Below are 18,027 nucleotides of genomic sequence, written 5' to 3'. Positions count from 1 at the left end.
GATGGACAATACAGATTCCTCCCTGTCTGCTTCCATCTTCCTTATTTATTTATTTATGTGCAGATGGAAAATCTTTGACACAAATTGGCACTCCTTAGATTCTGTTCTTCTGGAAAGCTCCTGCAGTTCTTAAAAGCTTCTCCTCCATTTGGTCAGCCCTGCAGGCATTCGCTGTGCACTTCATAAGTCATTTCTCTAGTCATTGCCTCAGTATTTGTGTCAAGTCTTCTTGGATCTTTATTTATAATTTGGCGTGAGTTTGTTCTGAGGGCTCAGCAGACTCACTGTTTTGTGCGAACTAGGACATCTTGCTCTCAGACCTTTAGATGGGACAGCAGGTTACTCCGAGTTGAGTTTCGTCATACTCGTGGTGCGTGTGAAGTGCTGGGCTATCGTTATTTACTGGGTTTTGCTATTGCTTTTATTCAGGAATTGAGACCTGATGCCTTGTAATGCTTGGTGCCCTGTGCTACCAATTCCTGGAGGCTGGGAGTGTACCCTGGGAGGTGTCACAGCATGGTTGCCCCTCTTGTGCTCTTCTCCAGGCATCTCCCCTTGGCTGTTGCTGGAGATGGGAGGCTCAAACGGTCCTCCAGTATAACGTGGAGCAACCACATGGGCTGACCTGACTGGGGAAGATGGACAGGGTCAGACAACAGGTCTGAGAGAAGAATAAACGTCTCTGAGGAGGCAGCATGGATCTGCTGAAACCTTGCCTCCAGGTGGCACGTGAGGATGGGTGCCTCATCCCTGTGAGCAGCATTTTATGGAACGGGGCTATGTGTTGGACCCCGTGTCTGGAACAGGGCTGTGGCTGTCGTGGGCAGCCAGGGAGCACTCCTCCCTCGCCATCAGACCATTAGAATAAATAAAACAGCTCCGCTTACACTGGATGAAATCAAGTCTTCTGGACTGTGGCCTAAACACGGTCAACAGCTCCTTTGGGCCTTTGAGCTGCCAATAGCTTGCACCTCCTAGCGAGTCTGTCCTTGGGAAGGAGCCATTAGAGGCTAAGGAAATTTTGCAGATCTCCATCCTTGAAGAAGTGGGAAATCATCATTGATAGACTTGCAGCACCTCTTGTGTCAAGGAATGGGATATGCAGGAAACGTGCTGATTAGAAAGCAGCTCTCAGTGCAGTGCCCCAGCCGATGCCCTCCTGGAGCGCGGTTATCAACAGCATTGCCAAAACTCCTCCAGGGCACTGTGGAGGCTGGGTTTCCCTTCTGCTCAGGCCTTGTGGTGATTAGATTGCACTTGTGTGTAGAGCCATCAGCAAGCTAATGAGGTTTTCCGGGCCCCTCTGATAGTTATGGGCTTGTGTTGCATTTGTTGTGCCAGGACTTGTGCGTGCTGGGGTGCCAGTAAAGTTCACTAGAAAGAGATCATTATGAACTAGGGCCTGAAGGATCAGCTTGATAAACCTCTCCCCGCTGCTGCCACCTCTTCTAAGACAAGTGCTGCATATGTGACTTCTTGATCAAATGGCCAAAAGTGCTCTTAGAAAGATATAGTCATCTGTTTCTACACACATGCGCACAAAATATTTCACATTCCTCCCTAAATCTCTGTAGATATCTACTTCTTCATCGCCGTCAGTCTTTGTGATCAAAGCTGTTGTGTTGCACAGCAGCGCAATGCCACCAGGTCTGGTTGGCACATGCTCTTGGGGGTGAGGGCTGCTGGGGAGAGGCTGGGGCTGCCGGAGTTTGCTGCCGCTACTGCCTTCATCCTGGGCACTCTACGTCTCTCTCCGGCTTCTCTCCAGGAGGTTTTCCTAGTGTCTGACTTGTCGTCCTGGTGTCCAGCCTCTCACTCTGTTCATCCTCTTGGTGCTGGAGGACTTGCTGCACAAGAGCATGTGGAAACCCAGGTCGGTGGTTGCAAACCTGGTTTGAGTGTTTATGATTTTATCCTATCATTTCTCTTTAATGTTAAAGTTTCAGACTGAGGGCTTGAGGAGAATGACCTGAAATCTGAGTGAGAATCTGTTGAGTCATTTCTGAGTGCTGTGAGCATAAATACATTTCCCAGTTCTGAAAGTCTAACGTTTATCAGTTGTACGATAACGTGCAACCAGCCTCATTTTGTGGGATCAGGCTTCCAACTTCCACAGCCCTCAGCAATAAATGGAGCAAGGTCATTGCTAAGCTGGAAGGTAAATGCTTTTGAAGCATTTCCTCCTAGGACAAGACCTAGTCTTTTCTTCCAAGTGCTAATACTTTCCTCCCCGTTCAGAGCAAGCCCATAACCTTTCTCAGATACGGAAACTTTCCTGTTCTCTGCTGTCAAAAGCTTTCGGTCCTCTTTTTTTGTCTCCCTTTAACCTTCCCCAGCATGCGTGTTCATCTGCCTTTCGCTGGGCTCACCTTTTCTTGCACTTCCCTCTTCTAATGCTGCCCACATGGTTCCCACTTGCCAAAGGTGGGAGCCAGTGGGCATATCCCATGTGTGATCTGAGGGGATGGGATTCTCAGGTGGAATGATTTAGAGACTGCCGTGCAGTTTTGGGGGAATTTATTTTAGTAAATTGATTTTAATATTTTCCACGCATTTATTTTTCAGTGGTGATTATGCCATATCCAGAAAGATAACCGTTTACTTAACCAGTGAGATACATTCAGTTAAACCCTGAGAAATTGTGCTTCTTTAGATCAACCTTTATCCCCAAGAATTGTCTCGGAAGGCTGTCTCCTCTGGCTGGGAGCAGAATCCCTGTCAGAGGCTTAACGATGGTTATTTGTTTAGCTGAGTAAGTTTAAAAATCTGACAAGTACATTGCAAAAATTTCAGATCCCTCTCCCAGAAGGCAAGCCAATGACACCATTAGCTTAATCCAGCACCTCGTATACTTGATTTTAATATGGCTCTTTAGCTCCAGAATATGATGCATTTTCAGTTGAAGGATTTGTGTTCCAGTAGTAAGAGGGGAGAAGGAGGGAGGGCAGTGCTGTAGGTCACTCAGCAGTTGGGTACACAGACGTATTAAAAAACATGCAGAGGTTCTCTCTGGAAAAGAGCTAACATCTGACATCTAAATCCATTCATTGATTGGAGTAACTCACAGCAGAGCCTTTTGCTGTGTGTTTAGCTGAGTCCCACATACCATGAGTGAGCTGTGCTCTCATCTGCCTCCTCTGCCTACGTGGCTCCCTGCATTTTTGACAGCCACTTCTAGGCGTGATACAATTAATGGATGATATTTGGAGCTACCGTCCTGGCAGGCTGCGCGAGCACCCCTCTCCATCTCCACAGCGACCGAGGATGTGCTAACTAATGCGGAGGAGTTGTGCTGGCAGCAGCGGCTGCAGCGTAACTGTTGTGAAATTTAACATCCATCCCATCCAAGTCCATATATCTGCAGTCTTGATCTCCAGGGCTGGGCTGGCTTTGGGTTGTTCTCCAGGAAGATAAAGAGGTATAGAGCTCCTGTGGAGTTCACCTGAGCTGCTTTAGGTGCTTGCTTCACAAGGAGTCATGCCTGTTCTTCCCTGCTCACCTTAAAAGGATAAAGAACAGTAGTTCAAATGGTGGTATCTCCATTGCAGTAAAGGTGGAGAAGATGCATTCCCCTGAAACACTGGCAAGCAGCGAGAGGAAGCCAAGGGTATCAGGGAATGCGTCTGTGTCCAGGGGAGTAAAGGAATTAAGTACACTCCCAGTATAGCAGGATTAAAACCATTTCAGCTAAGTGCAGCATTATTGCAAGAGGACATCCTGATAGTGGCAAAATTCTGGGTGAAAATGCAGAAAAAGTATTTATTGAATACATACGAATCTTCTGCGTTTGACAAAACAATCTGACACAGATTTCATAGTGATAACTGAGCACTTTTGTGGTTTAGGTTTTCTAAGTGGTCTTTCATCTGTTCCTTCCCTCTTCAGCTCTGCTTCTGTTTCACACTTAATGTAGTTAACAGCTATGTCACAGTTAATTTTTTCTATGAAGACTAAAACAAAGAGCTTTCTCCGTGTCAATACGTGGTTTACTCTTTTGCACGGAGTTACGGATTGATATTTTCCTCTCTCTTCCTCTTATTTGTATGCATTTGCAGGGTATTTTCCTGCTGTTCTTTCTGCAGCTCTCTCCTCTGGACCCACAGCACAGCTGTTGCCTCTCCATGTCTCACTGGTTGGGAAATGCTGTCTTAAACTCCCTTCCCCAGAGATCCTCTTGACCTGTGCCCTGAATTTGTTCAAATTTGCTTTTTTTGAAATACATTATCTTTAATCCGTTGTTCCTTCACTGCCTTAAATTGCTGAACTTTATGGTTTTGCAACCACTTGCACTCAAATTTACTTCCAGTTTTGGACTATTAATCAACTTTCTGTATCAATAATATCCAAGTAATAAACATCCTCTCCCCTACTACTTTCCCTTCTCCAGAGCAACTTTTCCGCACACATTTCAGCAGCTTGGTGTGTCTGGGACCTGCCCTGCTCTGTCTTTAACAGATGCCAGGGTAATTAAAATTACCTGTTCCTCCCAACTCCTGCTTCAGTCAGGTGCTCAAAAAGTCCTTGTCTGTGTCCTCTTTCTGATTAATGGAGCTGTGTGGGCCATCTCCTGTGCTCCTTGTCTCTTTCTCTGTCCCTGGGGACACGCACAGAGTCTGTTTCTCACCTCTTCTTGAACCCCAAAGTATTCTTCATACAAAAAACCCCTTCCTATTGCCACCTTGTGTTTCCTAAATAAGTCACATCTTCTCCTATCAGTATTCCCCTCCAGTGATGTCTTTCCATGAAGCATGTGTGAGGCTAAATGCTGTAGTTGTATATGAGGGCTTTAAAGTCATCTTGTTTATTCCCTGTTCTCCTGGCATTTATGTGCAGACATATAATATGATCAGAAGGCTGCCCTGTTACTCTCAGTCAGAGTTTTTCTCTGAGCCTACTGCAATTGCCCTTTCCCTTAGCTATATCCCAAGCCTTCAGTTGGTTTTAGGGCACCCACTAGCTTTTGTGAGTGGCTCCCTTCAGACCTAGTTTCTAGTCCTCTCACTAGGTTGGAGAGGTACCAACCATCTTCACCCAGACGCTACTTTTTCCAGCGTCTTCTCTCTGCAGAAGACCATCTTGCCTGGGCAGGAGCGGGCACTCAAGCACAGCTCTGTGACCGGTGCAGAGGAGTAGGAGTCTGAGCAGACCTATCCTCCCTCAGCACATCAACAGTGCTTCGTGACATCCTAAACGTCATGCACAGCAGCGGGTTGTGGACATAGCTTGGTAAGACTTGGGGGACAGCAGAGCTACAGAATTGGTTGGAAGCTTGGAGAACTTGCATTACCATGAAGATACTGGAGACCTGCAACAAATGCTGCTTGATGAAAGTATCTTTAGAGGAGGCTCGATCTTAATCTTGAGCTATCCAGAAGAAACAAAAACCTAGCAGGAAGGGGTGTAGCAAGACCCAGTCACTAGAAGGCCAAAAGAGGTAAGTTTGGACTAGAAGCCAGGTGCCTATTTTGACCACGGACATTAAATAACTGCAGCATTTTACATGGGGATAAGCTGATTTCCATACTTGCAGCAACTTTTAAACCGGCAGTGGATACCTTTACCAAAGATCTGATCTGTCCTGCTGACAGACTGGGCTTGAGTCCTGCACGTCCTGTGCGTCCTGGGCCGCGCAGTGCGGGACATCAGGCTAATGACACTGGCCTTTTCCGGCCATTCGTCTGTGCCTCCAAAATCAGGTTCAGACTCCACCCTGTGTGCTTTGGTACAAGATTCCCCCAAAGATTAGCTGGGGAGAGCTCCTGCCAAACCGGGTCCCTCCAGCTGAGCCGTATCTGCGAGCCCAGAGGAGCAGGAAGAGCCAGGGCCAGTTCCTTCAAATATTTTACAGATTAAGACCAGGGTCTGGGATCTGTGGGAAGTCGGAGGAGTTCACAGACCCCCGCGGGTTATGGTCCTTGCTGCAGCACTAGTGGTCTGCACCCGTAATTGCCGTCTTCCTCATCTGCCTAGCTTGGTCATTCGCTGTTGCGTTCAAATGCAATGACACTCGGCAGTGTGGACAAGCCCTCTGACATTATTTGAGTGCAGCTGGAGGCATCTACTTTAGCCTTGAAAATGCCTCTTTCTTGGCAGTGCTTTGTGTTTATTATAATGCTGTCTGTAATGTGCAAAAGTACATTTCTTTTTTAACTTCCTTCTTTATGTACTAAAGAGTGTGGTTTTAATTAAGGATTTCAGATTGAAACATTTCCGGTTTTATGCGTTGTTTTTTGGTTGGTTTTTTTTCTTTCTTTCTTTTTTTTTTTTTTTTTTCAGTACAGTTTTCAGTTAAAATGTTTTAGAGTTTTGAGAAATACCAGATGCCCAGCTCACAAAGTGTGCGAAGAGCCTGGTCACTCCCTCTTCCTCCCAGGGAAATCAGCTGCTCCGCCGGGTGGGAACAGCCAGGGACGGCTGATGGCGAGAATGGGGTCAGCAGGCAGGAGAGGATGGGCCGGGACTGGGATCGGCGGTTTTCAGCGGCACACCATGGCTGCGGCTCCTCGCACGATAGGAAACGTTGACTCAGACCCATAAAGCGAAGCACCTGATTTTTGTGGATTCTCGGTTTACCCCCCAAATAGCTAGGGATTATAAGAGGAAATGGACAGATCCTTGCTCAACGGCAGAGCATCTCTTGCAGCGGCCGCCGGCGAGGGGTGTCGGGCGTGCCCCTGCCATCCCTGGCCGCCGGCTGCAGCCCCCACCCACGGGGAAGCAAGGCCAACCCAAACAACTTGTAAAATAAAACAGTTGTTTTGCTGCACATCAACTGCCGTTAAAAGGAAAAATAAAAACAAGCCAGATTTTAGCTCTCTTGGTAGTAGAAGAGCTTAAAAACGTCCTGTAAAGGCACCCCAAATTTTTGAAAACAGCAGGCAATGAAAATTGCTAAAACCAGGTTTCTTGAGCCAGTCCCATGATTTTTGGGAGCTTGACTCATGATTTTTGAATGTTAGGGTTTGGCAATGCTGAAGTCCTCAGTTTGCATTTGTTCCCGATGTGGTATTTCAGCTTCCTAGCGTGACTGATGAGTGTCGCTCCCCTCCGGAGCAGCAAGAGACCCGGGGGGCGGGAGGTAGAGAGGTCCGGTACAAGGTGCTGCACCTTCTGTGGCTCGGGAGATGCTGTCGGGTGGGTCTGGCTCGCATCCCTGTGTGAGGCTCTTCTGAATCAAATTGTGTGTCTGCCACGTGACAGCAGTTCAGGCAGCAAAAAACGAGTATCGGAGCTGCTGGACGGACTGAAGGGAATGGGTGAACTGGATGCACAGCTTACCTGGGTTAAGCATTTTACTGGGATTAAATGAACATGTTAAAAACACGCTTCATACCTGTACATCTTTCATTCCAGTTTAGCCACGCAGCATGTGCACAGAGTATTGCTCAGCCCACGCTGCCCAGCTTACTTTTTGCAGGAAAGCGCTGAAAACATCCATCCTCTTGCTGCGGTGTTAGCACTTCAGGTGCTGTCGAGAAAAAGTATTTATAAAGAAAACCTCTGCCTCGCACCTGTGGCACCTCGGAAGAATGATGTGGATGCAGCTTGCCTGAGCAGCAAGTGATGCACAGGGGAGCGGGTCCCCGTGACGGCTGCTGTCGTCTGGCCCGCGGGCACTGCCCTGCAGCCGGCAGGAGGAGGTGAGCGTGGGGACAAGCACGATACCTGCCCTTGTGTTTTCTTGCTCTGCGTCGTGTTACAGCGTATGGCTGTACAGCAAGCTGCGGCGTTATCTTGTACACGCCTGTGTGGGTTCGGGCTGTACGGGGTTTCCCATGGCTGGGAGGTGAGACTCAGTCGCAGGAGGAGATCCCCCTCCGTGTGGCTTCCTCAGCCGGGGAGCGGCAGCGCACAGGGACCAAGTCACCTCTCCTCCATGGCAGCACAGAAATGGCTCACGTTTGCACCTTGGGCCAGATTTAAACTGTATAAATCACCATTCCCCGCACCTGTGGGTAATGCTCTGCAGCTGCCCAGGTACCCCTGCCTCTAAAGCCCCCCTTCCCGCCGTGATCCACGGCCCCGTCCTCCCTGCGAGGCGGCTGGGGAGGGCATTCAGTCCTCCCCTCAGCCGTACCCATCCATCTCCAGCTGCCTGCCTATTTGGGAGCTCGCAGATCGCTGAGTGCTTGAAGAGCTGACCACTTCTTGCCTATTTGGGAATGCTTTTAAATTGTTCCAGAAACTGCTGTTTGTTGATAAATTGGGGCAATTGCAGAGAAGTGTTTTAGCTAAACTGTGTAAAAGAAGGAATGAGCTGCAGCGCAGCACTGCCAGCTGTCATTGGATTTAGAAGCACACATCATAGATTTTGTTGCTTTTCAGACAGCCGCGCTTATAGCTGCTCTTATAGCCATATAAAACAGTCATTCTGTCAGCAAACAGTCTGGCAGCGGAGCTGGGTTATATCTGTAGCCGTGTTCCCAAGCCCGGCGGGTAGGTAAAGCCTGGAGGAAGGCAGCTTTGTAGCTCGAGCTGTAACCTGTCCCCAACATCATAGCTTTGCACAGGGTAAAGAGCAAAACGCTGGGCTGTGCCCGCTGCCCGTGCAGGGATACTGCAGACAGGGTTGTCTTTAGCACCCTTGGTCATTAGGAATGGGTAGTTGCTGCCCTGAGAGGATGTTTTGGGGGGTTTTACCCCAAGTCTGCGGTTGCTGCTCAGGAGTTTGGCTGATTTACGAACCACAGCTTGTTATAGCAGTACTCACAGAGATCAGGCCCTGTCCTCTGTGGTCCATCCTATTCGGACTTCGGAGCTAAAGCTGAGAGCCCCAGGGACCACATTTAGATTTTAAAGGATTTCCTCCAGGTAAGGGAGATAGTGCCGATTTACCAAATTTGAAACTTTTCACAGGAACAATATTGCTTTCGATAAAACCATGTCCAGGAAGGGTTTCCTACGTAACAGACCAACTTTAAATACCCACTCAAAGTAGTATTTGAATATTTTATACACATTTTATTTGCATTCCTTTATACAAAGCGGAATGACTTCAAGCAAACTAGCCTAGCTGCGTCAGGAGGCTATGAGACACAAGTGAGCTATGAGAGCGGCAGTGAGTTATTGCTGCGCACGCTGTTTCACACCAATCCCTTGTGCAAGCGGTGTCGGTGAGAAGTAGCTGCAATGCAGGCTATCGTCGTCTCTCAGTGGGGTGAGCTGCCTCCCGCAGAGCCCCGGGGATGCCCAGCAGCGCAGGCACTGCGGAGCAGCAAGGATGCTGATGAGCTGTACCTGTGTTTTCTCTGGAGCAGCTTCCATGGCTCATGCCCAGTGATCTGGGTTGGCCAACAAGGTGCGCAAGAGCAGGTGGTGCTCACAGTCTTATTTGCTCTGTTCTTCTGCTGTGCTCAAACCTGTAGCCCTCTCCCCGCCCACCTCCATTTCCCTCTGAAACTTTAGAAGATGCTGGATTCATCCCGATCCAAAAGGGAAAATGTCTTTAAGTTATGCAGCAGAAGAAAGCAGCTTTCTTAGCTGTAATGTGATCTTGGTTCCTTCCCAGGCACCAGGCTGGAACAGAGGATTTGGAAATTGCCCCTCTGGCCATTATCTGAGCTTTACAGCATTTGGAGATTGAACCCAGATCCCACATCTCTTCTGAAGCTCCATGTCAATTTACACTTGTTCCTAGAAACCATTACTGTCCTGTGAGCTCTTTACCACGCGAGGATTGAAAACAGAGCTATTCTGCTCCTTTGAGATCTTTTTTTTGCATGAAGACAAAGCTCAGGGCTCATTCCTTTTTCTCACCATCTGACGATTAAGCCCAATCCTGACTGTTATCCGACCTCAATACCATTTACACACTGAACCCAATGCCTATGGCTTTTATCTGAGCCCTTACAGCATTTGGAAGTGGGCCATGCCCCTTGTCTGGTATCAAAAGCATTATATTAATTTGGGATTCATTCCACAAAATGAGGCTGTCAGCCAGACTCCTTAGCAATTGGATATTGAACCCAGACCTCGTGGTTGTCTTCCAAGTTATATGCCAGCTGGGAACTCAGCCTACAATCCATGGCTGCCGGCCAAGCTCCTTATTGGCGAGAGATTGACACCAAGCCCCCAGACTGCTATTTCTGTACGGTGGTGTTAAGGACTAAACCTAGCTCACGTGGTCAGCATAATCACCTCTGCATTGGCAATGAAATGAAAAATCTAGTTAAAGACTTGAATGAGTATTGAGGGTCGATGTTCAGCTGCTTAAAGACCAGGGATGATGACAACAATTCCCTTGGAACAAGGCCCCCTCGATACTCCGGGGGGAATAGCCCCAGATCCCCATCTGTCATCCAGCTGGATATAAAATCCAGGTTCTCATTAACACACAGTGCGCAGCATTTCTTTACTGGCTGGCAGTATTAAAGCCAGTTCCTCCAACTTTCAGGTATTCTTCAGATGGGATTAAACTAGATCCCTTTTCTATAGCACCATTAGGCTCTGCCAGAGCACTTCTTGTCACTCAGAGCAGACCTCCAACGCTGCACCTTGCCTTGGGAAGCGCTTCCCGCACGGCCCCAGCCTTTGCTCCCCCATAGAGCAATGAAGAAGCCTGGGAGGTAAATGAGAGCAAGGGATGGCTCTGCACACCTCCATCCTCTTTGGGGGAAATCAGGAGCCTGACCAGGTAGAGGGAGCATTTCAGGTGAAATGTGTGTCTGAGGCAAGCAAACTTTTCCCTCCTGCCAGTAATTTTGCCTGGGAATTCTTCAGCGTCTTTACATGGTGTGGTTTTACTGCATAGCAAAATGCTTCAGAAGACTGAATTAAAACCAAACAGCTTCCCAGCTGGGATGGTCATCATTAGAGTGCAATTTCCAGCAACTGTGTGGGTTTCTTGGTAGCCTCGAAATCTTTAAAATTCTCTTTAAGCAGCAACTTTGAAGAAGTGGCTTAGCAGGCAGCTAGAATAGGAAAATCTTCCCATGATCCAGTGGATCAAGCTGGATGTTAGAGTGCATACAGACAGTGTGGGATGTTGCTTTTCCTCTGAACTTGCAGTGATGCTGAAGGCTACTCTTTGGTGCTCTAACTGTGCAAATTGTGGATGAGGGGTTCTGGTTTCCCTGTCTGAAACCCCACCGTGAGTGGGGATGGAATCCATGGGAAGATTTCAAGCCAGTTTTGCAGACCTGTCCCATGGGTCTGGAGTTACTCTGATTGCCTGTTGCGTATCTTCTGATTCATGTTTATTTGCTAAGAAAACATTAAGTCCTCGACACACACATGTGGTTTTATGAGGATTTTCAGCCCAAGAGAGCCAGTGCAAATGGGATTCAGCTGACTATGGTGGCAATTTGTTTGTAAATAAATTTTGCATGTACCAACTTGTTCTTCTATAAGTGGGAATACCTTTCATTTTCCATTCATTGCTCTTGCCAGCCATCTTACTCATCTCTTGTCTGAACACTCTGTACCACCCTTTCTGCTCCCTCCCTGAGAAGCTCTCTTTGGACTTCTCTTTGCTCTTTGCCAGGTCTTTCCCAACCCGTTCCCTCCGCTCTCTCCTGCGGGGTGCTTGAGGGGCAGGGGATGCTGCTGGCTTTGGTGCTGGCACCAGGAGCTGTTTGCAGGGACGCTCCAGGCATTGCTCAGAATTTATGGGGAATGCAGAGTCAAGCAATACCTGTGATTAGTTGAAATCGTTATTTCTAGACCTGCATTTCTTTGCTTTATGAACAGAAGGGTTCATCTGTTGTGCATTTGCTTGGTCTCTCAGCTAACCTGTGGATTTGGGGAGCGCGGTGTGCACTGCCCGCTCCGTGCTCAGCTCTCGCCCCATCCTCCTCGGCGCTGGCACGCCATGTACGTGCGAGAGACGGACGTGGTGAATGGTGGGGATAGAGGGAGAACAGGCTCTTCTTTGCTGTCCTCCTGGTTGACTTCCCAGAGTTACGAAAGCCCCCAGCACGCCGTGCCATGCCCCGCCACCCCTCAGCCCACTGGCTGATCTCAGCCTCTGTCTCAGCCTGCACATGAATTTCCACTCTTTGTGCTAAACCCTGCCAAAGCAAAATTCCTGAAGCAGAATAAAAAATATGGAAGACTTTCAAACCCAGAGATTATTGAACTGTCCCTCTTACCAAATGGCAGTCAATGCTATGTTATTTATAAAGTCTCTAGTATAATGCTTAATTCAGTAACTACAACTGGAAAGTCTTTCCAGTTATTTTAAACTGCCAGAGACGTTTTAATGTGCCTCAGATTTTGTGTTAGCATACCACAGAGTTAAGTGCCATCCATCTTTCAGGGAACTTTAAAATTTAGCCTTGTATAAAAAGGAGAAAAATGGGAAAGAATCCCAAAGGATGTACTTGTCCCATGAACCCCACCACCATTTGTGGCCTCACACCTTCTCCTGCATTTTGAAATTGTTTGCCTCCCTCTGTGCAGGGTGAGAGATCCATGCAAACAGCCAAAATCTTTAACTCCTGTGCAGAGCTTCAGCTGAGGGCAGGATTGCGAGCAGATCTTCACTGGTGGCCACCCAGCCATGCATCGTCGGGCAGCGTTCACTCTCCGGATGTGTCCAGGCTTCCGCAACCAAGGATGTAAAAAGTTGAGAAGACACAAATATATTCTGATTTCTTTTTTGTGCCAGGGCCATGGGGCCTCTGTCTCTGCCCACTGGCTGCTGTTAGTCCCAAACCCACCAAGGTGCCCGTGCCACTGAAACCTGCCGGCACAGCGCTGGGTGGGAGGCAACAGAGCACGTAGCTTTGCAGCCTTGGTTAGCCTTGCTCCAACTACGTGAGCATTAGTAAGTGGTATAAGCTGACTGTCAGTATCCTTGTACTATTTTTTTTCCTCTTTTTTTCATCGTTTTTTGCTTTATTCCTTCTCCCTGAGCTCAGTGGCACGTGAGCGCTGAGCATGTGCATCTCTGCACCGGGCGGAGGGGGAGAAGGGGCAGGCAGAACGTCTTATAAATCCAGTTCTGCTCTATTAAGATTCATTCTGGTACGACAATGGCTTTTTCTATTGAAATGCTTTGTGAAAGCCTTGCCTAATGATCTGTTAGCTGGGGAAAGGTTAAATTCCTGGAAGATTTTCTCTGTTTGATGAAGAAAAAGCAGTGCAATTATCCAGAATTCAAAGTGAGTTTTAGCCAGCTGTTAATAATACTGCGATTCTTCATGTTCTCATTACTCAGAAGTAATGTGGCCATCGCTAGTCATGGCAGTAAAATATTTATAGTATTCTCTTTTGGCCCTGTTTGTACTTATGGAGGGCTGGACATCACTCGAGGTCTTCTAAATATGCTTCTTTTTGTGCTTTAGCCACTCATGACAGTACTCTTCTCATCTAACCGCAGCTGTCTGCAACAGAGATGTCCAGTTTAAAGCAGTCACCTCAGGAGGGGTCAGACATGCCCTTTAACCACTAACAGTTGGGCATCTTGCGCAAACTGGTCATCAAGGCTCTGCTAGAGTTACTGGAGAGACTGGTGCTTCCAGATTCACACCGTCCTTAGAGAGCTGCCAAGGATAAAGGAGATAAACGGCCTTGATACCTGATACTCTTGATACCAAAAGTGCCTGTATTAACAATCTGGTTTGATGCAGAGATGGGTTTATTAGTAGTTTTCTGCTCTTTGCAGCCTCGTTGCAGTCTGCAGGTTGGTTTGTGTGCTGGGAGACCACTGGAAACGTTCAGGAGCAACCCCCAGACATCTGTGCATTTCTCCTAGTTCTCTCCCCAGTCACTGATGTTTCCAGCTTGGAAAGTCATGGCAGAACATGAAATACACGTGGCATCTCTGTGTCCAGGCGCACGGAAACAAAATAAGTGTCATGGGGAAAATATAATTTCACAGTGGCAGGCCCTGCACTGGGATAAACAGACGGCTTGTTTCCTCCAGTGGATGCATGGAAAATCAATTCCCAGTCCTCTGCAGAGGCTCCTAAACATGAACCAAATCCCCTCCTGTAGTACTTAAGAACTACAACTGTTTTGCATGAGCGAAAAGGTTTCATTTCTAGCAGGGGAACTGCAGGTAACACCTTTTTGCTGTCTTCATATTGTCATTTAGGTGTCTACCTTATCCTCTTTATAGGAGTCTCATTTCAAGTGCAGCTTTTTGCCTGGAGGTCTGAAGTAAATGAGTATTAAGTAACTGTCTCTAATTCACTAAACATCCAGAAAAACAGCTAATGTGCCTGAACCTGTGGAATGAATACATTAGATTAATTCAGCTATTTTTCACTCAAGCAACCAGTAGCATTTAGAAAAAGGTTCTGAAAGGGATTAGGAATTTCTTTTCCACATTTTTCCTTTCTTCTCCTTTCCATGACTTTGCTGCATTCCATTAAACGTTAGCTATTCAGTTAGCTTATTTCCTTGACCCTCCTTAAAACGTTGCTTTTGAAATAAGTTTATTCTTCTCAGAGCTGGCTCCGTATTCACCGAGGCTTTCAGTGACCAGGAAAGGTGACAGAATAAACGCAGACGTGCAGGCTGTGAGCAGCTTATCCTGACCGGAGCGAGCAGCTCCTGGCTGTCACCGTCTCGCTTGCACCTTGGTCCAGCAGCGCGGGCACAGGGAGTCTCGGAGCATCGCCCCTGGGCTTAGAGAAATTCCGAGTGTGCGGCCACCTCCTCTCCATTCCCTTCAGTTCCCGTGGCCATGGTGGTGCACGCTAGCACCTTAGTGCCATAGCAAGTCTGATGTATGTATCCTCTGCTCCTTTATACCCCTCTTTATTGGAAATCTGTAAAGAGACCCAGAGCAGGCTGCCTAGACCCTTCACTTTAACAGCAAATTACTGGTAGCTGCTCTCGGTGTGCGTATTTCTTACTGCAGTTCAGTCTAGATCAGGGTTACCTCACTTTCTGGAGAGAACATCATGTGCAATCATGTCAAAAGCCTTAAAAACCATCAAGGTATAAGACCTAAATGGCTGCTTTGCTGCCTGCAAGCCCTGCTCTCCTGTCAGTAGATTGCTTCAGTGTGATTTGTTCTTGACACATTCCTGTGGCTGTTGATCATCTCCTTATATTTTGTAAGTGCTGACAAGCAGCTTGATTATTTGTCCAAGTATTTTTCTGGGACCTGAAGCCGGTCTGCCTGCTCTGCAATTCCCCAGTGCCTCCTTCCCCTCTTCTGAAAGCGGAGCTCTCAGTCTGCCCTCCCCAGCCCCCTGGAACCTCCCCAGCCCCGGTGGCTCCTCACAGTTAAGTGGTTGCATCTCGGAGGCTGCTTCAGGAAGCTCGCCGAGCGTCCTGGGATGCAGTTCAACAGGCAGGGCTGACTGAAACCACCGCAGTTACCTAATTGCCCTCTAACCAAATCTCCTCTCGCTGTCGCGTGAGTTCTTATCCTGTTAACACTGGCATTAGCTTTGTCAGACGTTTAATTGCTTTTGACTTTTTAGGGAAGATTGCAGTAAAAAAAGGCATTAAGCATTTTGGCTCTCCCAGCAGTGCCCTGTGCTAACGTCACTCCTCCTTGAAGAGTGGCTCGCTCTCTTTCTTTGGTCTCGACTTCTGCTGCTGGCTGGTGCCCCACTGCTCATCAAGGCCACAGCACAGCCGGGGAGATGCCACCTGGGGAGCGTTGGGGCCAGCAGGTAGGACACGAATCCCACAAAGACCCCAGCACCCCAGGAGGGCCACCCCTGCGGCAGGGCTTGGCCAGGCTGTCAGCAGGCAGGGAGCTCTCCTCTCTCCCCGGGCTCCTCTCTTTGTGTGCAGAGCAGGGGTCAGCGGGGTCCGTGGTGCATACGTTGGAGGCTCTACTGCGTCATTGCTGGGGCTTGGTTACTGCACAGGAGGCTGTGGGAGCAGAGGGCAGGCTGTGGTGGCATGCAGGAGAGGTGGCCGTGAGCTGGCAGCCCCGGGGTGGTGATTTCCTCCTCTGCTCCCCAGGCACTGCGGGGATCTGCTCTGAAAGAGGTGCAAGGCAGGGTAAGCACAGGAAAGGCTGGACTTCCCTTGCCAAGAGCAGGTGAAGAGAGATGTTATAAAGTCACTTGTCTCTGGTAACATGGCCCCTAGCTCTGACACAGTGGTGGAGGGCATCCAAGTTTCATGCTGGAAGGAGATGAGCCCACACCTGGAATCCTATCCTGGTTTCAAAGGTCAGGTGCATTTCTGCGGTTACAGATGTCGCGGGGATGGCATTTGACCCTGGCTCATCCTACGCAGAAGGCAAGGTCTGATGGACAGCAGGATCATTTGAACCTCCCTGGAACTAGCTTTCATTTGAATTACAAACTGTTTTTTGTTTCTTCCCAGCCAGGTCTCTAGACAAACTCTATAACTTTGCTGACTGCTCTGGCCTTCACCTGATCTTTGCACTGAATGCTTTGCGCCGAAATCCGAACAACTCCTGGAACAGCTCCAATGCCCTCAGCCTGCTGAAGTACAGTGCCAGCAAGAAGTACAACATCTCCTGGGAGCTGGGCAACGGTGAGTGTGGGAACAGGAGAGCCACGGGAATGGAGCTCGCTGTAGCAGAAAGGTACTCCCTTTTGGAAGAGGATATTTGCAGATCCCAGGATGCTTTGCCAATGTAGTTTCAGAGGGATTTAAAGGCCCCTGTTATAAGGCAGCACCATCTCTAAGACAGACCTGGCATGTGTTAGCACCTTAGCTGGACATTTCCACTAATTGGTATGAAGCACATGAAATGTTTCTGCCCTGGCTGCTGGGCACAGCCGGTCCTGGGGCAGCCAGACCAGGAGCTGTATGGACTTGTAGGGTGGCTGCACTGCCAGGGGAAATGGGGTACCCTGCAGGGACAGGAGAATGATGCCAAGGTGCGGGTCCTTCGCCCAGCACGCAGCAAAAGAGGCGCGGGAGGAGATGCTGGCACAGAAGAGCAGGCGATGGCTGTCATCCATTCCTCAGAGGCTCCTTCTGCTGCTCTGCGGAGCAGGCAGGCAGCTCTGCGGAGCTCAAGCTGTGCGACAGCGTGAGCTGTGTGTCTCTCTCCGGAAGCGCGGATGAAGGAGCGGAGCTGGCAAGCCTTGCTTGTCTATTTTTATTTTCCCAGAGCCCAATAACTATCGGACCCTGATCGGCCGCTCGGTGAACGGCAGCCAGCTGGGGAAGGACTACATCCAGCTGAGAAGCCTGCTGCAGCTTATCCGCACTTATTCCAGAGCAAACCTCTATGGGCCGAACATTGGGAGGCCCAGAAAGAACGTCATTGCTCTCCTGGAAGGGTAAGTGATGTTGCTTTGATCAAGAAGAGATCAGAAACCCCTCCTGAGACTGATGCCCTTTGCAGCAGGTAGACTTGCTCTTTGGCTTTGCGATGTTCAACAGCTGCCAGGACAGCGAGGCTCTGTGCAGCTCAGCCACTGCAGTATCAGGGGCTTGCGGACGTGGTCGTCTGTGCTGCTAAACTTCTGCAGAGGTCCCTGGTGGGATTTGGGGCCGGGCTGATTAACACTCTCCCAGGTATTCCCAGCGTTTCCCAGTTATAGGCAGACTGAGGTGCCCACCTTGTTGGGATATGAAGATAACGCAGCGGTGTGGATGCCGGCTGCTGCATGCCTGTGGGCTGCAGGGCCAGGAGGTGGGTCCTGGCACCACTTACCGGTGTAGATATTGTCTCGGAGCCCTCCTGGACAAATTGCTTTGCTCTTCCCCTTGGTGGCTTTTTCTCGCTGTGCTTTCTCCATCTGTGCAGAGGAAGAACCTGTAGCAACTTTCTTCACTGGCCAAGCCTTCTGCTCCCTCCTAGGAGAACTGGCATGTCTCTAGTTTGGGGAGGCCAGAGGTGGAGAAGGAATGGTGACAGTGAGAGTCACAGACACCTGGAGGTGACACTGGACAGCTACAGGAACCAGGGAGGTGTGGGAGCCTGCTGGCAGCAGGAATTGGGACTGTGTGGCTTGAAGACCGTGCAGCAGAGGGAAAATTCCCTGCAGGACTGTAAACAGAAACTCCAGCGCAGAGGGCTGGGCAGGGGGAGGTGTGGAAGGGACTCTGCTGGGAGCAAAGCTGGGTCTAGCATTCATTAACATCTGCATGAATGATCTGGCAGAAACAATAAACAGCACACTGATGCAG

General features: G+C 49.0%; 1 protein-coding gene across 1 annotated transcript in view; it reads left to right on the top strand.

The window, feature by feature from the left end:
* Positions 1 to 18,027, top strand: part of HPSE2 (heparanase 2 (inactive)) — a 113,681-nt gene that overhangs the window by 58,202 nt on the left and 37,452 nt on the right. The window contains exons 4-5 of the mRNA XM_075504755.1: positions 16,243 to 16,416; positions 17,003 to 17,174. Coding sequence (XP_075360870.1) covers positions 16,243 to 16,416; positions 17,003 to 17,174 — 346 coding nt within the window. The remainder of the gene's footprint in view (positions 1 to 16,242; positions 16,417 to 17,002; positions 17,175 to 18,027) is intronic.

This window comes from Mycteria americana, chromosome 6 (assembly GCF_035582795.1).
Source record: "Mycteria americana isolate JAX WOST 10 ecotype Jacksonville Zoo and Gardens chromosome 6, USCA_MyAme_1.0, whole genome shotgun sequence".
Taxonomy (NCBI): Eukaryota; Metazoa; Chordata; class Aves; order Ciconiiformes; family Ciconiidae; genus Mycteria; species Mycteria americana.
The sequence above is the reverse complement of the archived record's forward strand: the minus strand, read 5'-3'. Positions and strand labels throughout refer to the sequence as shown.